A 24,509-nucleotide genomic window follows, 5' to 3' on the forward strand; every position below is an offset into this window, starting at 1 on the left:
CATGTGGAGAATCTGTTTCTGGATGTTTGGTCAGCAGCAGGCGGTGTGGCGTGCTTGTTTGTTGAATTGCAGTGAGCGAATGATGTTTTTGGCGGTTAAGGCGCCGCAAGCAAAGACGATTGTTTCCCGAGGAAGAACGTCTGAACGGTTCGTGTCAGTAGATCATAGCCGTTGTAGAATAACCGAGCCGTCTGAACAAACTCGCGTCGAGCCATGATCTTCGGCACTACACACTGTGTATCCGCGGCTTCTAAATTCGCATTGCCATCTCCAACTTATTGCCTTATCACCAACGAACTTGAAAACATGTCGTATATGACGCGGTGTCGTTGCGCTCAGACCTACAGTATCCACATGCGATAAGAACACGAAGACTGTGCTTGCTGGACATGGAGAAAATGGAGAAAGGCCGAGCTTGTGAATATCTACGCGAGGGGCCTGAGCTCAGAGAGAAAAAAATCATCAAGCGCCTCGGTGTCCGTGCAAGATACGCACAGAGGAGTTCAGAGGATCCTTTCGGCATCCTGATGCACGGTTGCAGTGGAGAGTGCATAGGCTATGCGGTCCGGCAGTCTTGAATCTCGATGACAGGTGCTATGATGTAGGAGGCTGACAGAATGTGGTTGTACAGGACGATGATGAAGAATACCAAGACGATCATCATAAGAGATTCGACGACAATTAAGAGCAGGAATCGTTGCGATGTACTGACAATCGAGGTTTTCGTGTTCTGGAAAGACGGCATTACACCTTGAGACGGGTCTGTGCTCGTTGGCGTATCTACCATGACGTTATGGCCGTTGGACGACGGTAGAGATTCACGATGGTCGTTTTGCCCAGGAGCCGGTACGCAGCTATCGCCAGTAGGGCCCGTGAGGCTTCATTCTCCGAGTGACGTGCGTGTCCGAGGGGTTGAGCGGGCGTCAGACCCGATGAGCAATCATGGTGATGGCGAGATGGGCGTGACAGTCGGAAGCTCCGGCTTTCACGACGCGCAACAGCATATGTTTTGTTCTTGTAGCTTTTGGGACTCTTCTTTACACATGTGTTTCAAGATGAACATTATTACCAAGAAACTACTGCAGCACCGATGTAACCAGAATACAGAACGCGTACGTGTTGCTCAAGCCGGCAGCGAAACGGAAGTCGCGGCTTAAGGAACCACGTCAAGAGCCTCTATCGCACCCTCACGATATCTGCTTTTTCCCTCAGCCACAACGTCACCATTCCAAACATCTCCATCCAATCACTCTGCTCCGGCTCTTCATGGCTACACTCAGCAATGCGCACCCGAAGCACACACATCCACTACACATCTCACCAGCCGTTTCGGCCCTTTGGTGATCGAGTGCAGTGGCCCGCCCCGCGATCACCACCATCGTGCGCCTCACGCCCGCTACCCTTTCGCACACAGCCCAACGCAAGGCCATCCGCACCCCATCACGGAGCCTCCAGCACCGTATCCAGTGGAGACAAGCAGCAGACAAAGCGCTTCTCTCCACAAACTACCGGCTATGCTACTCCGCAAAAACTAGTTGTGGTTGTTACGTACAAAGATTGTTTCCCCAGATTTATCACATGCAAGACATAACCGTCGAGCGTCTGTCAGACAAACTCAAGCTCTAAGCCGCGCGCCCAGCGCAACCGTCTTTGTAGATAATAGCCGATGGCCGCATTAGGCATTACGCCCGGCTTGAGTAAGGGGTGGGAACTTGCAACTTGTAGTGCAAGTGCAAGCGCCCGAGAGGCGTTCTTTTCGTGGAGGTGTGACGAGACGAGCGGTTCCTGCGTATCCGACATAGTCACCACACCAAACCGCCGCAACGCGTCTGGCGTCGTGCTTGCGCGTCATCTCGTCTTGGTACTTTCTTAAACCCGTGCGCTGGTTGCTGCGATACTTGGGTGCTAACAATAGGCATGGCCTTTGCGACAATAGCGACAGGCTGTCGGTAATTCCGAACGAGATTTGTTAAGGTTACCTATATCCCAGGGAAAGGAACTGATAAACCACGTTAACAGAGACCGACTATCCCCGAAATGCGACGGCGGAGTGAAGATCTCGAGTCACGTTCTGCTGCGCAATTGGATCCCATAGCGTCGGGAAACTTGTTACTTCGAAATCCGCGAGTAGTTCCTAGCGCTGATGATGATGGGGCTGGCTTTCATGCTACAGTGCCCTTTTCTTCGTCTTGGCTTGTTCGGCTCAGCTTACTTGCTGCCTCTTCACCACCGTACTATAATAGTTCAAGTACCTGTCCGAGGAGCGAAAAGATGGAGATGCACGCACGGAGATTGGAGGGGGTAGCGCAGGTAATGCGACACCAAAGAGTCGCTGGGGAATATCGAGGGGTAACGTTAGTACGGAGAGAGGGGCAGTAGTGAGAAAGCGTGGGGTAATGGGAAAGCGGTTGAATTCGTAGTATCGAAATGCCCCGTTACGGGCTGCGCATGAATTACATGTCCGAAAGTATACAGTTTCGAGGCGTCCAACAACGGGCTTCTCTCCGCCTTCGTGTCGTTGTACTTCCCCCCTCTCGGATAGCAACTGCGGCTTTCTGAAATTGGACTATCTGTTTTGTCCCCGCAATGGGAGAAGCAATGCGCCGACGTCGTTTCTGTGTTGCGATGCACGGGGATGACGTGTGTGACTTGAAGGCGCATGGTAAGACTTGTTTGCTGGTATGATGTGGTTTGAACAAAGGAAATAATATATGGTGTATGTACGTACATGAGCTGAGCCATAATCCCACGCTGTACCTGGCAGAAAATCACTGCAGATCGCCGTTCGGATATCCATCGCAGCACAATAGACAGGGCAAGCTGAGCCGGAGCGAGCGAGCCTACCATCCACACGCGGGTACGTACCATCAACCACGAGCGCATCGGCATCGCCATTGCTACATTGTCATTCCGCCTCTAAAAGCCATGATTCTTTCTTCTCCCATCCAAAGAGGCCAGTCGTAATGTTTGCGTTGCCGTCAACCCGGCATCTCCGAAACCTCGATTCCTTTTGCCCCGTGCCGCCGCACTGCCACTGCTGCCAACGCTGTCTGCCGTTCCGGTTCGTCAGCACTCTAATCCGCCATAACCGCCTCTTGCGCGCCACGGCCGTTCGCCATCGCCGTGAAACCTTGAACCCGACTGTGAACCCTGACCCTGCGCAAATGTCCTGTTGCGCAAGGTAGCGCTGTCTTGTAATTATGGTGTCAGTGTGTCAGTTGCTACCACCGTTGCAGCCTGCGCGTCAAGGCATCAGCTGGTGCAGGCATGTGAGATGCGCATCTCTTTTTGAGTAATCATGTTCGCGTTGTTTGACTGGTCGCTGTAGTACACCCTACCAAACTTTCTGTAATGACGATGTTGATCGTTTTTCTGGGGGGGTGACATGTGGTTTGATTTTGCTTTCCGTCGCCCGTCTCACGCCCGTCTCCTGTCAGATGCTTGTTGTGCATGTGGACGGCGCCCGGCAATCTACGCAGGGTTGAAAGGACCGACATGTCCAAAGTCAGCAAGTTGTACGATTTGCTGACCGGCGCCGAACCGGTGAGCCTCGTTCGAATGATGGCCTGAGGACTTCGTTTTTTCTTCGTTTTTTCTCTTCGTGCAACCGCACTTGTAATCCGTTGTAGTGGTAGAACTCCGGCTCGTGCAGCCTTGCATGGGATAAGCGTTGGGATGCATGTGCGAGACCGAGAGTACGATGTCTGTGCAGAGCCCGATCTGGCTGAGGTTGCGCAATCTTGTAAAGATAGGAAAATCGGATGAAAGCCTTGGTAAGAAGAATCATGTGCCTATTGTTAGCCGTGGAGCTGGAAGGAAGGAGCGAGTGGACGTGGGGGTTTGAGCAGAAGAACGCTTTTCATTTCATTTACTGCGTGCTGTTGTTCACAAAACTTCATATCGTTGCAGGGTATGCCGCATAAACTGGTCGCTACAAAAATATACAGAAAAATGATGCCGCGACCGAAACCTTGTTTCCCAGGGTCGCTTTTCCCAACCGACCCAATCATGCCAGAAATCCCATGAAATGTCGTAAAACCTGTTCATGCACGTTTTTCCTCGTTGGTAATGAGCTCCGTATGTGTGTATGTGCTCAACCTCGTATGTATGTGTGTGTTTGTGTGTAGCTTGTGTCCAGCAAAAGCGTCGTAATCAAAGCACAATGTACTCCCCGTCCACGCGATCCATGGCTCTCCTCCATCGGAACGGATGTTGCATGTTGCTGAAAGGTCCGTTCTGCCTCGGTACATGCACATCGCCGTCTGACCATTCGTCATCTTCGCGCCATACGCGTTCAAGCACTTCTAGACCGCTCAGGTTGTTGAAGAAACCGCTCTCGCGTTGGATCTCTACACACCGTTGTCGTACCACAGCGCGGTGTTCCGGATCAACGCACTCCGTGCCGATAATGAACAATGGCCAGAGTAGGAATTTGTTGACACAACTGGTGATGCCGATCTGGGATATGTGGTAAAGACCTTGTGATACAAGATTCTGGAAATTCAGAGTTGAGGCGGGGAGAGTCGGTTGTGCTAGGCGTTCGGTGTAGAGAAGCGCTGCATAGCGGAAACTCTCGCTGATGTGGAGAAGCGCAGCCTGTTCTGGCGACATGGCAAGCATGGAAGACGTTGCCTCACAAGATGTGGAGTGCATGTCGCCAGGTGACGGGAACTCCCATTCTTGGAGCCGAATGCGCAGATCGTTCCACTCGCTCCAGAACTCAGAGCGGGGATCATCGCGTGCAGATGTGAAGGGGTCGACGTGCTCGGCAATTGGCGTTCCCCAGCCATTGCCATCCATATTATCAAAGCTGAAAGAATAAAAGTCTTTGACTTTCTTGGGTCGGGGAGAGGATGTAGGCGTGTCATCGTTGTCGCGTACCGGTCGGTTCTGACTAAGCAGGTTCAGTCGTCCAAGTCGTGCAATGAGTTTAAACAGCCTGCCTTCGCAGCCAGAATGGTGTTCCATTGCACCCAGATTGGCACTCAGGTTCATCATGTCGAGCGAATCGCCGCGCACTTCGATTTCTCGGTCATTGACTGCAGCAGTCATAACGTCGAACCAAGTGAAGAAAGTCTCGATCCACCCAACAAACTCGGACCGAATTGTCCTGTCGCGAAGACTAAGTAGTTTCTGCACGCCAGCAAGCTGGGTCTTGAACTTGGTAAAGCCAGAATCGCAGACATGGAAGAGACAAAGAATCAGAAGTGTGGCGAGTACGGAGTCGTCCTGCGAACCATCGTAGTCGACAAGCTTCTTGTTGAGGAGGGCAATAGAGTTGGCCTTGTAGTGCTTCTCTTCGTCGGTTGCCTCGCCATGCATCTCGCGTAGCTCTCGTGTCGTCATTTGCGAGTAGGCATGATCTGGTATGAGGCGGGTGTCATGCAGCACACTCAATCGCCTTCCCTCAATACCTCCGCGCATGCGCATGTTGTTGGTAGCGAGAGCACCGATGGCGTTCTGCAACTCTTCGTTGCGCATGGCCAGATGTATGATGTGCATCCGGTAAGGGTTCGTATGGCTATCAAAAGCCACCAGCACCGGGCATATAAATTTGTCGTAGTAGTCCAGAAGGGATAGCATCCGCGGGGAAAGGGGCGAAGCGATGGTAAGGCTCTGAGGAATAGAAGTGGTGAGCGACAGTACGTCTTGAGACAGGGGGCCAGAGCCATAGGAAGACATACCCTCCGACGGGAGAAAGGAGAAACCGGGCTGGAATCCGTTGAAACTCGAGCTCATTTCCCCCTCAACAAAAACATCCTGAAACACAACAGGGCCCATAGGTTGCGAGGCTGCGCTCACTTCGGGATAGTCGTGTATACTCTGATCTGAGCTGACGCTGGAGCTCATGTCGTCACCAGTAGGTAATGAGCGAGGCGCCTCATGGATGAAGTAGTGGTCCAAAGAGCCCATTGGCGCCTGGTCAAATGGCTGATAGCGTGGTATCGACGGGTCTGCAAACGGAAACTCATCGACGGGTGTGTTTGGGAACTCGCTCGGTGAAGGGAAGTCGCTGTCGCTGTATGTGCCCAGAGATGCCGAAGATGCCGACATGCCGTTATCCTCGAAAGGCACATGGAGAGTGGTTTGCAGTCTTTGGAGAGGACCCCGGTGAGGCTGGTGATGTCTGAACTTGGTGGCTTGGGGATGTAGGAATTCGAAGTGCTCTCCATGATGTTGCATGGGATAGCCCATAGGAGTAGACGGAGTGGGTATAGGTATTGGGCTGGTCGGACTGAAGTACTGGTATTCCTGGGGTGCAGAGAACATGGGACTTGTAGGACTCCTTGGTGAATGTGCACCAAAGTCGATGCTGGCACGGTTGTTGAAGTTGTGCTGATGTTGGTGGTCACTGGTGGTGGAGGTAGTGCTGGTGGAAGCTATCGAGTTCATCCGCTGGGCTTTTGGCTCCTGTGTGGCAGTTGAAGGAGGCGACTTTGCAATAGGCAAAGACATGCCTCGAAGCTTTCCACGGCTGGCTACTCCCACGCCCCAAGTTAGAGTGGTACGGTATCCGGAGCATTCTTTCCCAATGTCGACGCACGGCCCACAGTACGGGCGGCGTCGATCACACTTGACTTGACGTTTCTTGCAAGCAAAGCAGTCGTCCGTGGCTCCAGTGGCAGGAGCTCTTCTTCTTCGTTTCCTGGGGGCAGCAGCGGCGGTGTTGGTGTTGGTGGCGGTGTTGTCGACTTTCTGGACCTCAGCAGGCTGAGTGGTGTTGGGAGAGACGGCCATGATGGGTGTAATAAAAGAGGAAGTGCTATTGCAGTACTCTACAACGTTGCATCTGCAGGATGTGGATCGTGTATAGTAGGTGTATGAACAGAATAGACAAGAAGACGAGGGGTAATACTCAATGGAGCATAGAAGGTCGGCGTCACGGTGGGTAAGTATTATTTTGGCTCGACGGGTCTGGGTAAAGGAAGCTTGGTCCCCGTCAGATAAGGTCAGGGCCCTAGCTTGCAGGGCTCTGGTTCTGCCAAGATGAAGGATGCAAAATGCCGCGGCATACTCGACGCTAGGATATTAAGAGAAGAGGTGGTCATCTTGAGAGATGTGCATGAAGGATGTGGCCCGCAGCGAGTAGGCCAGGTGCCCGCATGTTCTCGCAGCGGCAGCGAGGCTTTGGCTGTGGCAACCCCTACCACACCCCACACGGTGACGGCGAATTGCAGGGCAGGGCGAGGTAGCGTCGGGTTACATCGTGGAAAAATGGTGGCACCCCGGCAGCAGAGCAGGGTGGATGGCGACAGAGGCCTGCTGCAGGACGGAGAGGGCTGGACGCCACCAGAACTCCACGAATGAGAGGCTGCAGCGCACACGATCTGCTACCGGCCGCTAAGTTCGGAGCAGCTACGAGGCCACAGCCACTGAGAGAGCTTGTGTCGAGGGCTCCGGGGTGAAGGCGTCCAGGGCGTCTTCGGCTCGCGAGGTGCTGCACAGCTGCAGGCGGCCAGCGCTGGCTGCTGCTGATAGCGTCAGGGCCAGCATGGGCAACGTGAGGGCCCGGGCGAATGACCGCACGCAAATGGTCACGGAGCCGACCGAGGCGATCAAGGTGCCGTCGCGAAGACGCATCGAAGCTGTGTAGAAGGGCGCCAGGACAGCCTGGCATGGCCGCGCTGAGGTTTGCCAGTGGGAGCAGGCAGCGACAAGCCGCCCGCTGTGAAGCCTCTGCCAAGGCCAGCCCTGGACGAGTACGTAAGGTTAAAGAAACGGTCGCTCATTGACAGGACGACGACGACAGGCCAACCCCGCAGCCGACACTGATCTGCCGCAAGGCATAATACAGTAAGGATTGGGAGGGCGTGATGCAATTTGCGCACCTCTGCACGCGAAGGGCACGTCTGACGGCGCGGATATTGCGATGACATCGAGGACTGAGGACACGGCGGGCCCAGGCGTGGATGATGCAGAGCTGCACGCAATGGCCGGGGTGCCTGGCAGTACCGGACGACTGCCAGCACTGCGCAGCTGTCGTTGCTGCTGTCGCCTGCTCCGCATGCCTCTTGGCAGAACCGTTCTTGTGGGACCCGCTGTGATAACAGCCATGCGGGCCTGATGAGCGCGCGATATGACCATGGCCATCCGACTGCCACCCCCACGGCGACTGCGACTGCACCCAGTCCGTCGCACTCCCCAAACACCTCATGAGCTCATGAGGTCGCCCTCCGCCCTCCGCCCTCCCTCATCGCATCTCCCAACAGCCTCACCCGTCCGGACTAGGCAGTCCATGATGCCGTGGCTGCGGCCGCCGCACAGGTGCCGAACTCCAGCTAGTCCAGCCGTCACCCACCTTATTCGTGTGCGTGCCATCCGTCGTCGAATGGCGTCTTCACCGATTCACACACGCTAGCCTCATCATACCATTGTGCACGTGAGCGCCAAGTCAGACATGCATCGGAGCCATGCGCTACTTTGGTATGCTGGCTGCGCTCCACCACTCAACGATTTGTCTCAGGTAACAAGCAGCTTCAACCTCCCGTCAGCAGATGGCTTTTGTGTTGCTAGACAAGGTTTCATTCTCAGACAGGTCGCTAGCCGTCCGTACCTGGGGAAGCAGTTCACCGTCCATGCGCCTGCGCAAATGTGCACACGCGGGGTAGTATGGGGATACGAGCCAGGCCTCGTTTGCCCACTTGGTACGTCTCTCACGAATTCGTCGTGTCAGTCTGCCCTCCTTGTCCGCAGAAGACCCGCGTAGGATCTCCTGATTCCAGGCCTTGCTATCGCACCGAACACAACGGAGAGCCTCACGGATGCCGGCAAGAGGCTTAGCTTCTGCCAGGCTAGACAAAATGATAGGACAGTTGCGGCTTCTCACATTCATTGTCAAGCTCCGGGCAATGTCCGACAATCATCCCACTATGATGCATCAAACGTTCAATGCCTGAGGGTCGGAGTTTGTCCGACACGTACGAGTAGAGCAGCTACGCCATCCTGTGGGACATGTCTCGAAGCGAGCGGGCCATGGCTACTCTTTAAAATCCTCATCTCCGCCCTAGCAATTCCCTAGCAATTCTTCCGGCGCCAGGTAGAGTTGTACAAGATCTCCAGGGCTCGCTTCCGGGACCCTCAAATCTACGATGCCCGGCCCGACAGCAGACGTTTCAAAGACTCTGGCCAGGCCGAGGCAGTCTGTATGGAGAAATGCTTCCGTGTTTACATCTTGAAGATCGTCATTTCGCCGGCACTTGGTAGGGAACGACAGAAACGAAGGCGCCCGCAAGCGCTGGATCTTGAACAACCGGCGGCTGCGGTTGGAACAGCGACTAGGGCTCCTCGGACCTCTATTTATGGTCTCCACTTGAACCCTGCGCTAGCAACCAGCACCGTCGATAGGACCCGCTGGGTCTTGGGTATTAGCGTCGATATCGTCTGAACGCATCCGGCTCTTGCACACGCGGACACTGCGCTTTCAAGCGACGCAGAAGAGCGGTCTGATGGTTGCGGTTCGACACAATACTGCGTGCAGATCCGCTAGATACATATCTAGCACGTGAATTGACTATTGGCTGTGGTGGAGAGCGCTTGACAGAGTTTCGGCTCACTAGCTGGAAGCGCCCTAGCTTGCACAGGTAATTTCGACTTCCCACGACGCCATGGAGCTCTCGTGGAGACGAACCTGTGGCCGTCGATGGCGCAATTCAAGTGCACAATCGGAAGTGGGGAGCGAAGGAGAACTTCCCGAGTATCCCGCCTGCTCGAGAGTCGCGGTCTTTGAGAGATGTTGATGTCAGAGACCGATATCTGGAGGCTTTGTGATGCATCGGATGCAGTTAGAGCGTGCCAAGATTTCAGTGAAGGCAGATGTCGTACAGTAAATCCATGTTGCTAGGAGTTGAATGCAGTCTGAGATGCCAAGTACTACGACTCGCTTCACGATGCATGAGATGCAATGCTCCACGTTCACGATGCTCGCGTGTGAAATGTCGAAGCTTCTTCCTGGGCAAGGCTGGAGCTCCAAGCTCGGCTCAGCGGTCCATGCATAACCTGATCCCCGCAAACATCAACCCCACAAACCGTCTGACAGCTATGCACGTCATGTCCTACCTCTGAAAGCAACGCCGAGTCGCCTACTACATCCAAGCAGACTATCGCCATGACGTCCAAGTTCTTCTGCCTCCGTTCTGCGCGTCTCGCTGCGCGTTACCCGTGCCCGCGACGAACATTTGCTTCAGCCGCCTCTAGCCGCGCAGACCACGTTCGCATTGTGGAAGTTGGGCCACGCGATGGGTTGCAGAATGAGAAGCAGACGATACCGCTGGCGACCAAGATAGAGCTGATTGAGAGGCTGGCCAAGACTGGTCTGACCACCATTGAGGCTGGCTCCTTCGTCTCGCCCAAATGGGTACCACAGGTGAGCCACGGCTGTTGAAGCTGAGGACATGCGCTGACCACCAAGACAGATGGCCAATTCGGCTGAGATCCTCGAACACGTCCTCTCTCGAACGCCCCAATCGCCGCATCCCATCACATACCAATGGCTCCTTCCGAATGTCAAGGGCTTTGACAACTTCCTCTCCATGTGGCAGTCCAAGTCGCAGCCAGGCCAGGACGCATACCCAACACCTCCACCATCCCCAGGCACGGACAACGGACCAGCCCTAAACACCTCCTCCTCAGACCCCAACGCCATGCCCTCCGCCTCCTCCGGCGCTGAAGCCATGAACGCGAGCCGCAACGCCCAAGCCCCCATCCACGAACTCTCCATCTTCACCGCCGCAACAGAATCCTTCACCCAGAAGAACACAAACTGCTCCATCGCCGAGTCGCTACAACGCTTCGAGCCCATCATGTCAAAGGCAAAGGAACTGGACCTCAAAGTGCGCGCCTACATTTCCGTCGCCCTCGGCTGTCCCTACGAAGGCCCGGATGTCGATCCACACAAGGTCGCAGAGCTAGCAGTGAGCTTACTGGAGATGGGCGCAGACGAGATCTCAGTCGCAGACACCACGGGCATGGGCACCGCACCGAAAACCCTCGAGCTACTCAAGACGTTGAACGCTGCTGGTGTGAACAAGGACGACCTAGCACTCCACTTCCACGACACATATGGTCAAGCGCTTGTCAACTCCGTCGTTGCTCTCGAACACGGTATTCGTACGTTTGATGCGGCGGTGGGTGGGCTGGGTGGTTGTCCATTCAGTCCTGGTGCGACGGGGAATGTTGCGACGGAGGACTTGGTGCATTGCTTCCACAGTTTGGGTGCGAAGACTGGAGTTGATCTCGAGGGGCTGGCAGAGGTGGGCGAGTGGATATCGAAGGAGTTGGGTCGGGGCAATGATAGTAGGGCGGGCAAGGCGACGTTATCGAGGCTGAGAAAGGCGAGGGCGTAAAGGGGTTGGAATGAGAGTTTCGTGTTCAAGTCGGACTCCTGATTGAGGATGCTTGATCATCTTGATGCAGATTCACGATAGTGGGCCTGCACAGTCATTACGAGGGGGCTTGTCTGAAGTCTCTGGCGCTTCGGGGAAGCCCCCTCGCAATGACTGTGTAGGCTCACTATCATGAGTCTGCATCTGCTTTCTGATTTCCGTTCGAATCGGAGAAGACTCTTAAAGTGTCAAGATTAGGTTAATGAATCAACGGTTCACATTGATCGCCTGCATATTCAAGTGCCGAGTGCAAATCGTGCTGGATTAGATTTAGTAGAAGTTATTATTGTCTTGACATGTCCGTGATATCCACTTCATCGAGATGTAACTACCCAGAATTTCAACGCCAGTGCTAGACCGTCTGAAGGGTTCCTAAGACGCTCCTTCCTTACATACACCGCGCTACTAACAGCCACCAGACGTTAGAGTCGTACTCTTCAGCCCATACGAAAAGCTTTGCATCCCAAGCAAGTACCAGGCAATCGAACTGTCACCGAGAGCCTTGTCCCTCTCTCCCCTCCATGACACAGAATTCACACCTTTATTACATTAATATTCACACCTTTCTCGGTATATCTCTTCTGCCTTCTGATTCTGTACCACGGACCAAGACATTTCAACACCCAAAGTATCAGAGCATCCTTCGCATCAACATGACCATCACCTCCCTCTGCATGCTCACTACCACAGCCCCTCCCACCGTCCACGTACTGATACAGTCTTCTACATTGCAGCATCTCCACCCCTCCCCATCTACCTTCCACCAACCTCTACCTTACCCTGTCTACCTTCCTCCTCTTCCACTCCCTCCCCTAATCCTCTAATCCCCTTTATCCCATTTACCCCCTCAACCACCCCGGCACTCCCTTTTCATCAATCCACATCAGCAACATCATGTGCATGAAGAACAGGACGCATACTGCTATCCACAGCCAGATGAATCCTTTGAACACCATTATCGTTGTCGCAGGCGTTGTAGATAGAGTACGATATGTAGGTACTCGGTCGACTGTGGAGAAATAAGGTAAGTCGTAGGGTTTTGTGTTGGGACGCACTTGCAAAGTTTTCTTGTGTGGTGTTTATGTGGTTTGCAGTGTGGTGTCTAGCTCGGGCCTGGATGATACGTTTGGGCGTGTGGGTGGTTATTTGTGCAGTCGCTGTTGTGAGAGGTAGATAGGGTAGGTTGACCGGTGAACGAGGGTGTTGCTACACTCACACCCTACTCCCATCGTGTTTTAAGAACGAGCCCACATATTTTGGTTCAAGATTTCGCATATTTCCGCTGTGTACCAAGCTTTACAATTGCACAAGTGGTTGGTTATGTATGTCTTGTTCACTCCGGCACGTAATTTGAAATTGATAGCGTACACTTCTTAGAGTGTTGATCCGGCTTTGGTGTTCTCGTTGTAATTTTTGAAAGCATGTGGTCGTCGTTCCTGTAGAAAGGACAAAATACACGGGACGCAAACTACAGAGAAATATCTACCGCATGAGCAAACAAGGCATATCCACCTTCACGCCTCTACACAAGACACACAACACACAGTAGTACAAACCCACACACCATCACCATCACGCGCCCACGCACACAAATTATTTAGCTGTCTTCATTCTCTAAGCAATGCATAGCGCTAAAGACATCTTTTCGAAACTATCTCTATCCCAGCTAATCTCCATCTACCCCCCTTCCAGCCCCTTTACTTATACACCTTTTCCACGTAGACATACCCATCATCAGCACCACCGGCCAGCGCAGCAGCCGTCGCAGTCGCAGTAGCCTTCGCAGTACCAGCCCCCTAAGCAGTCGACTTGCTAAACTGAATCAACCGCTTAACACCAACCTACACAATCAAAAATTAGCACAATCCCCACATCACAAAACATTTGATATAAACTTACCATCCAATTACTCCCCTCATCCGTCTTATTCGTCATGAGATCCGAGAAAATCGCAACCGCAGCATCATACTGCTTAGCCTGAATCTGGGCCGCGAGTTCATTCATCTGCTGGATAGTATCAGGCTTGAGCAGGTCCTCGTTGTTGAGATGGTCAAAGAGGATATTGAGGCGCTTCTCCGTGTCGGCAACGTGCTGTTTGTATTGAGCTGGTGCCTTTGCTTTCACGCGTTGGAGGTCTGCGTCGAGGATCTCGTAGATGGGGCGCGAGGCGTCGGGCATGTGGGATCGGTCGCCGGGAGCTGGGTTGCGGGGTTAGATTGAGATGATTCTTGTGTGTGGTTTGGGGAGCACTTACGGTACTTGGGCGCTGCTTGCGCTGCCGCTTGCGATTGTCCGGTGCCAGGTCGGGAATCGGGCCTTGGTGGTCCGCCCTGAGGTCCGCCTGGAGGAGGTCCTGCACGAGGAGGTCCTTGGGGTGGGCCCCTTGGTGGCGGTGCTGCTGCTGCAGGTGGCATTTGCTGCACAGGCGACGGTGCGTATGCTGATCCTACGGGTGTGAATTGGCCAGGAGGAGGCGCAATGTTCCGTGGCGGTGGCATTCCGCCCATTGGTCCAGGGGGAGCCGATGGTTGTGAACCTGGAGCAGGAGCATAGCGGTTCGATGGCGGAGCGGCAGCAGTCGGTGGTTGGTATGGCGATGCTCCACGCTGTACCGGTGCCTGCTGTGGAGGTGCGAAGCCAGCAGGCGGAGCAGCATAGTTGTTTGACGCTGGCGCTGGTGCGTATGGGTTCGGAGCACCAGTTGGGGGTCCAGACGGAGGAGAAGTCATCCGGGGAGGGCCTTGAGGAGGACCCTTTGGAGGAGGTGGAGGTGTCGACCTTGCTCCTGGGGAGAATGGACCTTGGGGTGGGCCTGCGAGGGGCTGCTGTTGGTTCGGGAACGGAGAAGCTACAGTGTTCATAGGAGTGCCACGACGCGAAGCTGGCTTGGGTGGACCAAAGTCTGGTGTGTCGTTCCAGGCAGGAATACTGCCTCTGTTGGCTGCTGGCACGATTGATGGCGAGTTTGAGAAGTTGCGTGGCGGGGGTGCGATTCCTTGTTGGGGCGCTGCGTTGTAACCATAACCCTGAGGCTGAGATGGCTGGTAGCCAACCGGTGTGTACGAGTTGCCGGGTGCTGCTGCTGGTGTGAATGTTGACGGTCCAGTGGGCTGGGCTTGCGAGGATAGGGGGTTGACTGGAGCATAGGGTGACGCTCTTGGTTGCGTTTGCATAGGGTTGACCGGAGCGTAGGGCGTCTGCTGGGGCGGTGCCGGTGTTGCTTGTGCAGGCTGTCCGTAGGACGGGACCACAACTTGACGACGACCAGCAGTGGTTGACTGGGCCTGCTTTTGTGCTGCCGCTGGCTGAGCTGCATCCTTTCTGGTGGCTTGCTTGACCCGGTTCCTGGCAACATCTGCAGCTGGGTACTTTTGAGGCAAGAGATCCAGGTACTTCTCCGCAATTGCGAGCTGACCGTGGGCAGATGCGATGTCAGCGTATTCAACGTACTTTGCGTACAAAGGCTCGAGTTTCCAGTCGTCCTCCTTTTGCTGTTCGGCATCCTTGAAGTTGGTGACCTTTCGGAATACCGTGACCTTCTCGATGAACTCCTGTAGTGAGCGTGCGTGGATAGAGAAACTGTTGTCACCATCGGTTTGTTCAATGCCCGCCTTCTCGCTTTCTTGGAGCTCCTGTGCCCAGTTGACTACCACCTTCTCGAGCTTGGAACCAGCCAAGTAGCAGAAAGACGCGTCTTTTCGGTACGTTCCTTCCTCTTCAGAGATGGCTTCTTCGAGACGGTCTCCGAGGGCCTCGCAAAGGTCAGGGAAGTCGGCCTGGTCGGCAAACGTGCAGATGGTGGCCATGACTTCTTTCCAGTCCTTGAGGTCGGCGTTGTATACGAAGTCCCATAGATTCTTTCCGACCACTGACGCAAGCAAGCGCAGGTAGTTGGGTGCGTCAGACTGTCTCTTGAAGTATGCAGCCTGTGCCTTGGCGATGCATTTCTCCCCACCGCAAATGGCAATCATGAAAGCATCTGACAGTCGGTTCTCCTTTAGGCACACGTCCAACGCCGCGTTGAAGTCACCAAGCATGAGGTTGCGGGTAATCTTGGTGTCGGCTTCCGACTCGGAACCGGTGTAGATCTGGAAGGGGTTGTTGGTCTTCGCGCCCTTGGAAGCCGCGAGATCGGACAAGAAGTTGCCCTCGTCTGTCGCATTGTCGAAGAACGAGGACCCCTCGTCCGCATCGCCGTTTGTCTTCTCCTCCTTCTTCTCTTCTTCTGGCTCTTCATCCTTGTCAGAGAAGCCCAGGTACTCGACAAGCTTGCTTCGCGGGTTCTCCGACGTGAGGGTCTCAATTACGGTCCAGTCGGCCTTCTCTTCCTCGTTGGCTGCCTTTGAAATCTTCGACTCGCAGATTGCCGTAATGTCGCCCTTGTCTAGAGCCTTGTCAAACTCCTCGCTTGCCGCGCTGACGTCCGAGTCTACCGCAAAAGTCGAAATAGAGATCTTGGACTTGTTATCGACGATCCCGAATCGCACCAGCTTTCCACCAAAGCCAAAAGCCACACCTGCTCTCCTCTTCAGCCACTTCGGGGGTGTCTTCAGTGAGAAAGATGCGCCCTGAGGTTCTGCGTGGGTCTGAGCGAAGAAGTCCTCGCCTGCAGGCGCCTCCGTCGCGGCCTTGTTCTGGTCCGCGCCAGCCCCAGTGTTTTGTAGTGTTTGAACTGCGATCTTTCCGTCGAAGGATGCGGTCGCGAGGAGGTTCGGGTTCGAAGGGTTGAATCTGGTCTGGAAGGTCCAGTTTGTCACGACTGGGAACTCGCCCAGTTGCTCGCCGGTGTGCGGGTTCCACGCAATCGTCCTGTTGTCCTTGCCGCAAGACAACAAAAGGTCGCTGTCTTGCACACACCACGAAAGCGACAGCACGCCCTGGTCGTGTGCCTGCAGCGTCTTCTCTGGCGCATTGGTGTTGCGGAGGTCCCATACCAGCACGAGCGGGTTCTGGTCGGTCGGGATAGCGGTAACGAGTCTCGTGGGCACATTGGGGTCCCAGGAAACCGCGCTGACTGTTTTCCGTCCATAGTGGTTTAATGTGAGGTTCTCCTTCTTGAGCTTGACGTCCCAGACGGTGACAAAGCCGCCGCTGCTGCCGGTTGCCAGGATGTGCGCAACCTTCTTGTTCCAGTCCAGTGTAGTGTATTCGTCGGGGTTCGCTCCAGCCTTACCGAGGCGGAAGGACTTGGAGTCGTCGGCGAGGTCGTGGACGTAGAGCTCGCCCTTGGCACCGGCCGAGGCGAGGATGTTGGATCGGAAGGGGTTGAACTGTATCGCCTGGATGGGGCCGGTGTGCTTGTCGATCTGGTCAATTTCCGCATCGTCGCTGCATAACGTCAGCACTCTGTGGTTGCATGCAGCTGTCCATGCGCTCTGACCCTTCGCCTGCCTGCAGCTTCTCTGCGTCCCATAGTACGAGTGCCCCGCTGTCGAGTGCGCCCGCTATTATGCCCCGCGGGAACTGTTCGCTGGGTTGACTCCACGCAATGTCGTTGAACCTGGCATGCCGTTTAGTTCTTTGGTCCCAATGGATTAGAAATATCCTCTAGTACCTCGACTCTACGCTCACAGTAGCAACGGGCTTGAGTTCGACACCCTGCTCGCTGTCGTCCAACTTGAGCTCCCAGAGCTCTAATTGTGTTTCATTTGAAAAGTCGGCATCTACAGCCCCAGCCTTGGTTCCGGTAGCAATCAGGGGCTGCGTCGGGCCTGGCGACCAGGCGAAACAGGCGGTCCGGGGGATTTCTCGTAGGCGGACCATGACGGTGTTGGGCGGTGATGGCGCCGCGGTGTCAGATTAGCGAATTGGGGAATACGGCACGAACAAAATGATGGACAAGGGAGCGGGTTTTGTAGAGGGCGACGGGAGGGTTATGTGGTGTTAAAGAGCGTCCGCAATGTGTCTTGAGCGCGGACTAGGTGTTGAGGCAACGACGTGCTTCACCATGGACCATCCACCTGTCCTTCCCTGGTCCATGGCGGGCGCGCCAGCCAAGGTGGGTCCCGCTAACCACGTGATATCGAATTTCAGCGCGCAGTCAAGAGAACACGACTATCCTACCACCGAAGCCGCAAATCGCATTCCACAGGCAACCATGTCGAATTTATCAGACACGTCACGACTAAAGGCCACCGTGTTCGTCGGCGGCCTCGACCAGGCAGTCACCCAGCAGACGCTTTTCCACGCCTTCCTGCCTTTTGGCGACATTGTCGAAGTCAACTTGCCCAAACCGGAGAACCAGAGCCAGGGCGATCAACATCGGGGGTTCGGCTATGTTGAATTTGAGACTGCAACCGACGCGACAGACGCCATCGACAACATGGACCGGAGCGAGCTGTACGGTTCTGTCATCAAGGTAGCAGCAGCCAAGCCACAGAAAGACGCGAATGAAGGGTTAGGCAGCAAGACCGCCATCTGGGAGCAGGTACGTATCTTTTAATCTGAAAAATTACACGTCTGGTATGCTGATAAAACGCAGGAGGGCTGGTTGGCCAAGCATGCCGTGAGTGAGGAGGATCGCAAAGCAAGTGAGCAGATTCAAGAGGAGGCGAACGGGCCCATGGACCCTATGCAGGGCCTGGAGGGTCTTGACGAGGCTGGACCGAAGCCAGTGTAATCTCTTTGGTTCTTTGGTCTCATAGCACGGCGTTTGCAGGCGTTTGGGAAACATTTGATACCAAGTGCTGTCTCGTGCATATCAGGTTACGAGCCGCATATCACCATTATAATTCAAGAAGCGCGACATAAATCACTGGTGCTCTGCCTCGTACATCGCCATGTCAGCTGCAATATCAAAGGCACGATTCAAGATGTCTCGTGTTTATCAGATTCAGATTCAAACCCACGACACAACACAAAGGGATCTCATGCTTGATTATCGAACGTGACTCGGACTCTATCCCGTATGCTGTACCTATACACAATGGCTGCTGGAGCCCTTCCAAGCCCGCCGATTCCATCCTTCTCGTCTCCGGTTCCTTCCTTCTCAGCCAGACATCTAGTCCTGCTTGCCCTGTCGCTTGAGACGGAGCGTCTTGTCGACCCAGAGTTTCCGGGTGATGGAGAAGAAGGCCATGCCGACGGCGATGCTGTAGATGTATTAGACTACGTGTTATGACGGTGTATGTGAGGGTGTATGCGGGCGCAATGGAGGGGCTTACGCGAGGACGACGACTAGAGTTTGGGTTAGCAAGAACCAGGGATACGGGTGAGGGGTAGACGTACTCAGAGGCCAGATCTCAGTGGGGATGTTCTTGAGCTGGCGGATGCGCTGGGATACGGTGTGGGCTACATGGTCAATCGTCAATTCATGTTCGATAGCATAAAGTGGATGCTGTGATTGGCTTACCGCCGTGCTCCTCCTTCTGCAGTATAGTCAGCATCAAGTTCGCAGAAGATGGAAGGCGGCGAGGCATACGGGGACGGGGTTGCGCAGGCCCATTGTCTGCCTCATCATGAGCTGGGGGCTCTGGCGCATGGCCATCATGCGCGTAGGTTGCATGGCCGCCATGCGTGTCGGCTGCATGGCCAACATACGAGTTGGCTGCATGGAGAGGGCGCGGGTAGCTTTGAACATGGTGGCGGTATTGCTGACTTCGCAATTGGGGTGGAGGATTGTTCGTAGACGTTGTCGTGGGGGTGAATCGAAGGACGTCTTCCGGGGCTTTCGTCACAGTGAGGCACGCAGATGCTGAGAGAGCTCGCGGGCCCTGTCGCCCGGAAAACGCCGAGCGAATTGTGTGTGGACAATGCGTTTCGGGTCGAACCATCGCAACCTCACAACTTCACTTCCGTCACCACTTCGACTGCACACGCCCGCCTGCCATTGCCGCCACGCCCACGCCCGAACCACGCCCAATTCCCCATCGCAATCATGTCTGACAACGAAAACGGCGAGAACGGCGACGAGCTCGTAACCAAGCCCTTCAAGTTTGTCACTGGTGAGCTTTTCCCGCACCTCCGCATGTCGAGCTTCAATCGCTAATCTGCCGCCGCACAGCTGGTACGCCTTCCCCGGACTTGCTCTGCGCCCTGCAACGCCTGCCAAAATGGCGCCTGGAGCTTGAGATGGGCCGTATTGGGTGCTAACATGCTTCGGCGCATATAGGCTTCGATGCCCGCTTCCCCAACCAGAACCAGACCAAGCACTGCTGGCAAAACTACGTCGACTACCACAAGTGCATCATCGCCAAGGGCGAGGACTTTGCCCCTTGCCGCCAGGTGCGCATTCCGGAAACGTCGCATTGAAGATGGGCATGCATACTGATGGATATAGTTCATGTTGGCCTACAAGTCCCTGTGCCCCAGCGGCTGGACATCGCGATGGGACGACCAGCGTGGTGAGTATCTGATTCTGAACCATCTGTCCGCATGCGCAACGGACTTTGAAAGAGCTATAGCTAACACAAGATATAGAGGCTGGCAACTTCCCCGTAAAGCTCGACCAGTAGAAAGCTCGCGACAACATCCAGCATGCGACAGTTTCTTAGAGCGGGAGAGGATCGGATCAGAGTGGCATTTGCAACTTAGAGCCCTGTATCATAGCGATCGATATCAGCAATGCGACTCTGGTCTATCTCTTTTGCCACCCCACTGCACCGCTACCTCGTGATGTCATGACCCCCTTCGCGTGACACCGTTAGCCTTCCCGTCGTTTGCCTTTACCCTGCATATCTCCTGCATACCGTAGACACCGTCGTACGACGTATGCGGACCTGATGTTTCAACACTCGCCATATAAACTTCATCACATGCACATGCACGCCGATCGAACCAAGTCTCCTAGTGTCATACATTATCATTCAGAGTGTGCTCGATATACGAGATATATAGTGAGTGTAGCCAATTTGCAGTAAAGTTGGGACTTTCTATCCTGTACAGATAAAGGGGATGATGGTGAATCGCCGGTTGGTGTGCAAAAAACAACGCTAAGGTGACAAAGGGACCAAAAGGGACCAAGAAGGAACAAAGTGACCGCCCAGTTGCGCCCGCAAGGCTAGACCGCTAAATGCATGCAAGACCTGCTCTGCTATAAACAATCGTGAAGAACTCAGGCGTTATCGAGCCGAGTAGATAAGGCAGTGTGTTAGATTCGGGGTATATCGAGCGATGGGAAAGAGGACTAGTTCGCGGTCGGATATGCGTTCACTGCGAAATTGCCGAGATACTTCGGTCCTCTACATGCCCGCAGTGAGCATGTGGGCAGAGGGATCCAGGACTGATACGGCTCAGTGCCCAGCATAATCTCATGGCCCTCACATTGAAACCGCTTGAGAGCCCAATTCGGGTCGTCAGTCCGTAGGTCTTGCTCCTCCTCTTCCTCTTCCTCCTCGGCAATAGCGTCGTCGCCATGCGCGCTATCCTTGCGCCAGTGCTTTCCCTGATCCAAGACCTCACCGATGCTAGACAGCGAATCCGGCGCTGCCGCAGCTGGCTGGTAGGAAGCATCGTAAACCTGGCGAGTATTTGGGTCCATCAGGCAATCAAAGCCAGTCTGTAGTGCACGGTACTTCTTCGCGTCGTTGGCAAAGTACACACCTCGCAGACGGCGATACGCAGCTCTAATCTCGTCGGTGGAGGCCTTGGGTGTGAGTTCGAGGATAGCGTAGTGATCGACAACGTCGGAGGGGTCGTTCGTCGGCGAGGCCATGGATGGGTTTTTGAGAGTATAGCATCCCTCTGAGACGTATATCGAGGACCTTTTCGTGTGCTGCACCATTGGAGAGTTGTCTGCTACACTGATGGGCCGCGGGCGTTGGATAGCTTCAGACTGATTGCGCCCGTGGTTGTTGAAACGTTTGCGCGGGGAGGGCGATCGCAGTGGGCTGAAATTTATCTTGCACATTTGCTCGGAAGGAGGTTGAAAGCTGGGTGTCGGAGACATTGTGGTGTATGTGTGGGTGGTCATTATGTACTAGCAATAGCAAGGTGGGTGGTGCGTCGTATGGTGACAGCAATAGAGGATGTTATGTGTTGTGGCTGGCGCTGTTCAAAGTAGAGATGCTGTTGTTGTGTGAAGACGCAGTGTGGGAAAACATTGAATGATCAGGACATGTCCTAGACCACATGGACAGGGCAGCATGGTGGCTGCGCACAATGCAGGGGATAGGTGCAATCACAGGGGGGCACAGCAAGTGGAGCTCTAGGCCGAATCGCGAAATGAAGATGTTGTGAATGGAGTAATTAATCAAACAACGGGCTAGGGGGGGTCGGCGCGATGAAACAGAATGCAGCAGACCAATGCCAAAGGGTCCAGCGCGGCACTGGTAGGCTGTCAGTGCTTCGGCGTAACACGTGCGGACGTGACGAATGACTCCGCGCTAGTAGGCCCGTTGGTGTGGAGATCTCGCTAAGATTTCAGTCGCCGCGACCGTTGGCCCAGTGAGCTTGAGATAGCATAGCATAAGCTGATAGACGTCCCACCATGGCCGATAGCTCGAGGAAGAGGAAGCAGCCTGCCCACACGGGCCCTGGCAATCCTGTTAAACGCACCAGATTCCAGCAACGACCCCAGTACGTCATCCCCGCCGTTTCGACTAGCAACGCGTACCCCAATGGCGAGATCAACGTCAAGAACTTTCTCAAGTCGCACGAGAATGAGATCAGGTCGCTCGAGGGCGCCATGAAGGCGGCCAAGAAAGGCCTCTCGCGACGGGCTTTTCAAGATGTACCGCGGGAGTTGAGGAGGAGGACCGCAAGTCACAATCCGCAGCGCGTGCCAAAGAGATTGCGGGTCAGGGCGCGCCAGGAAGCTAAAGAAGACAACACGCCCATTGCCAGAGGTACTAGTGGGAGCGGCGTTGGGAAGGGCAAGAAGAAGTTTCTGAGGAAGGAGGGGAGGGAGCAGAGTAGGCAGAAGGCGAAGAAGAGGAGGGATGGTAGTGGGAAAGACGACGACGGTGACACGAAGATGGAGGATGCGCCGAAGCAAGTCACGAAGCCCTCACCACCGAAGCCGAAGCGCAAGTTCCCGCCCTTGGCCACGCCCGCTACCCCTCCATCGCGATTCCGCAGACGCCAGCGAGACAAGACCTGGCTTCCTACGCACCTATGGCATACCAAGCGCGCAAAGATGACGGATCCGAAAGAGCCCCTCTGGCGGTTTGCGATACCGTTGCAGCCAGCGGTCAAGGCATACCGTCTCACACACAGAGCTGCAACCCAGCGGGGAGCTGTCGCGTGGGATATGAGCTACATGTCAACCCTCAGCCTGGAGGGTCCTGAAGCCAGTATAGCGGGGCTACTCAAGGGTCTTCACTTCTCTGCAGAGGACACAGATGATCCATGGCAGAACAGAGGCAGAGCTAAGAAGTGGCGGAACGGCACTAGGACCTGGGAAGGCTGGATTTACGAAAGAGAAGCGAAGCCGTTGGTGAAGATCGCTCGGGTGACTGTGATCTGGTGTACACCGCATGCCGATGGCAAAAAGACGAAAGCTTTCATTCGGGTGCATCCGGGCGCTTTCTTGCAGCTCTGGGAGGAAGTTGTTCGGATGGCTAAAGTGCAGAAGCCTGCTGTTACCGTGCGAGATCTCCGCTTCGAAATTGGGTCTATTGAGATTGTAGGCCCGGCTGCTGCGGAGGCCCTCTGCTCTGTTCTTGCTCCTGTGCCTTCTCCTGGGGCTGGGGAGAATACTTCACAGTCTCTTTGGCCGTCTCTGGCCTCTGTGACGGACGCTGCATCGTTACCAGCCGGTGCGCTGTTGGCGTTTGATATTTCAGATCCTCGGCTTCGCGATCCTCCTCGCACTTCGCCCATGTCACACGATCAGCAATCGCTGAACGTCTTGACGGAAACTCTCGCAGCTTGGCCAATCGACAATACCCCCACTCCAGCATCAATCTTCGACACCAACAGCCGACTAGCCGCACAGCGAACCATGCCGTCTCAAAAATCCATCAATCGCCGGAAGGGTGCATGCACACTTGGAGAAGACCCTGAGGCCCGATCCACGGACCCACGTATCCCGACACTTGTATTCGTGTCACGAGAAAGCAAGTCCTGGACCATTCTCCTCCCCTGGAAATGCGTCATGCCTGTATGGCGACAGATTATGCGCTATCCGGTTTCCACAGGCGGCAACCCCCGATTCGGCGGCTTGAAAGAGAGACGTCAGGTGGACTTTGAGCGCTCGAAGCCGCACTTCCCGTACGACCATCCTGGTACAGAGGCTGGTCGGGTTTGGGAAGAGCGTGAGCGTGAAGTGAGGAAGCACGAGTGGACTAAGCGTCCGAAGGGGAAGAGGATTGAATGGTCGACTATTGATCTTGGTAAGGGTAGGAAGGGCGAGGTTGGAGATCCGTGGTCTTGCGACTGGCAGAGGTTGATTGCAGATGTGTCTTCACGTCAAGAATCTCGAACTCCTGTCAGACAGCTCTCGTTCAGACAAGCAGTTGGCTTGATTGACGGCACAGCTTCGTCGAGCGGCTCGTCACTGCCATCAGATGTATTCACTGTCAAGATCACAATGGTCCAACGAGGCACCCCTACCGACTGCGCTCGCATCTACCGACTGCCTAGCGACCCACAACTTCGAAGCGAATGGCTGGCCCTGCTGCCACAACCCGGCACGAAGCGTACGTCGACGAAGCAACAGAGTCGAGGTGTCGTTAAGCAGCCAGACCACATCCAGCGCAGGGATCTTGCAAGGAGTCTCCTAGACAACGGCCCACCGAGCGCTGGCGAGGAGAATTACCCTCTAGTGCCTGACGAAGTGGATCTCATCGGCTTCGTCACAACGGGCAACTACAACCTCGCAGAGGGCATGCCGACCGCGGTTGCAAATCTGGTAATGCACAAGGTGGTCGCCCCTGGGTCTGACTCGGGCGTGCCAAAATCGGATCGCGTGTGCATTGTGCGACAGGCGGGAAGTACCATCGGCAGGCTGGCGAGGTGGGAGGTAGTCTAGGTAGCCAAGATAGGCGTGGATAGATGCTCTGAATGATACCCATTGCTTGTTACAATCACACTTATGCATCAGTGGAGACGCGCAGCTCCACCGCAGATTCTTGGGTGAACACGCAGTTCTCGGTGTGTGGGTGGGTGTGTGGGGTAGGCCAACTCTGGCTGCATGCGCTAAATCGGAGCCGGAGCAGGGATGCGCGATATCTCCCGTCGTGGCCGCTA

The 24,509-nt window shown here is 54.9% G+C and overlaps 8 protein-coding genes across 8 annotated transcripts; 4 read left to right on the forward strand and 4 right to left on the reverse strand.

Annotated features, from left to right (window-relative positions):
- Window positions 1-4,152: 4,152 nt before the first annotated feature.
- Window positions 4,153-6,738, reverse strand: J4E92_003051 (uncharacterized protein; the record flags this gene model as incomplete). The annotated part of the gene is made up of 1 exon (XM_051494451.1): window positions 4,153-6,738. The coding sequence occupies one exon, from the start codon at window positions 6,736-6,738 to the stop codon at window positions 4,153-4,155; it is 2,586 nt and encodes an 861-aa protein (XP_051354744.1).
- A 3,367-nt stretch (window positions 6,739-10,105) lies between these two features.
- J4E92_003052 (uncharacterized protein) lies at window positions 10,106-11,342 on the forward strand (the record flags this gene model as incomplete). The annotated part of the gene is made up of 2 exons (XM_051494452.1): window positions 10,106-10,363; window positions 10,413-11,342. 2 exons carry the CDS (start codon window positions 10,106-10,108, stop codon window positions 11,340-11,342), a joined length of 1,188 nt encoding a protein of 395 aa, XP_051354745.1.
- Window positions 11,343-13,177: 1,835 nt separating this feature from the next.
- On the reverse strand, window positions 13,178-17,144 carry SEC31 (protein transport protein S31; the record flags this gene model as incomplete). The annotated part of the gene is made up of 5 exons (XM_051494453.1): window positions 13,178-13,222; window positions 13,281-13,579; window positions 13,636-16,709; window positions 16,762-16,881; window positions 16,936-17,144. 5 exons carry the CDS (start codon window positions 17,142-17,144, stop codon window positions 13,178-13,180), a joined length of 3,747 nt encoding a protein of 1,248 aa, XP_051354746.1.
- A 334-nt stretch (window positions 17,145-17,478) lies between these two features.
- J4E92_003054 (uncharacterized protein) lies at window positions 17,479-18,000 on the forward strand (the record flags this gene model as incomplete). The annotated part of the gene is made up of 2 exons (XM_051494454.1): window positions 17,479-17,808; window positions 17,863-18,000. The coding sequence occupies 2 exons, from the start codon at window positions 17,479-17,481 to the stop codon at window positions 17,998-18,000; spliced, it is 468 nt and encodes a 155-aa protein (XP_051354747.1).
- A 381-nt stretch (window positions 18,001-18,381) lies between these two features.
- On the reverse strand, window positions 18,382-18,960 carry J4E92_003055 (uncharacterized protein; the record flags this gene model as incomplete). Its single annotated transcript, XM_051494455.1, has 5 exons — window positions 18,382-18,472; window positions 18,545-18,557; window positions 18,609-18,671; window positions 18,733-18,748; window positions 18,802-18,960. The coding sequence occupies 5 exons, from the start codon at window positions 18,958-18,960 to the stop codon at window positions 18,382-18,384; spliced, it is 342 nt and encodes a 113-aa protein (XP_051354748.1).
- A 297-nt stretch (window positions 18,961-19,257) lies between these two features.
- On the forward strand, window positions 19,258-19,834 carry COX13 (Cytochrome c oxidase subunit 6A, mitochondrial; the record flags this gene model as incomplete). The annotated part of the gene is made up of 4 exons (XM_051494456.1): window positions 19,258-19,324; window positions 19,492-19,604; window positions 19,660-19,723; window positions 19,800-19,834. 4 exons carry the CDS (start codon window positions 19,258-19,260, stop codon window positions 19,832-19,834), a joined length of 279 nt encoding a protein of 92 aa, XP_051354749.1.
- A 671-nt stretch (window positions 19,835-20,505) lies between these two features.
- On the reverse strand, window positions 20,506-21,267 carry J4E92_003057 (uncharacterized protein; the record flags this gene model as incomplete). The annotated part of the gene is made up of 1 exon (XM_051494457.1): window positions 20,506-21,267. The coding sequence occupies one exon, from the start codon at window positions 21,265-21,267 to the stop codon at window positions 20,506-20,508; it is 762 nt and encodes a 253-aa protein (XP_051354750.1).
- Window positions 21,268-21,807: 540 nt separating this feature from the next.
- Window positions 21,808-24,291, forward strand: J4E92_003058 (uncharacterized protein; the record flags this gene model as incomplete). Its single annotated transcript, XM_051494458.1, has 1 exon — window positions 21,808-24,291. The coding sequence occupies one exon, from the start codon at window positions 21,808-21,810 to the stop codon at window positions 24,289-24,291; it is 2,484 nt and encodes an 827-aa protein (XP_051354751.1).
- Window positions 24,292-24,509: the final 218 nt, after the last annotated feature.

This window comes from Alternaria infectoria (genome assembly GCF_024043175.1).
Source record: "Alternaria infectoria strain BMP 0036 chromosome Unknown scaffold_4, whole genome shotgun sequence".
Classification (NCBI taxonomy): Eukaryota; Fungi; Ascomycota; class Dothideomycetes; order Pleosporales; family Pleosporaceae; genus Alternaria; species Alternaria infectoria.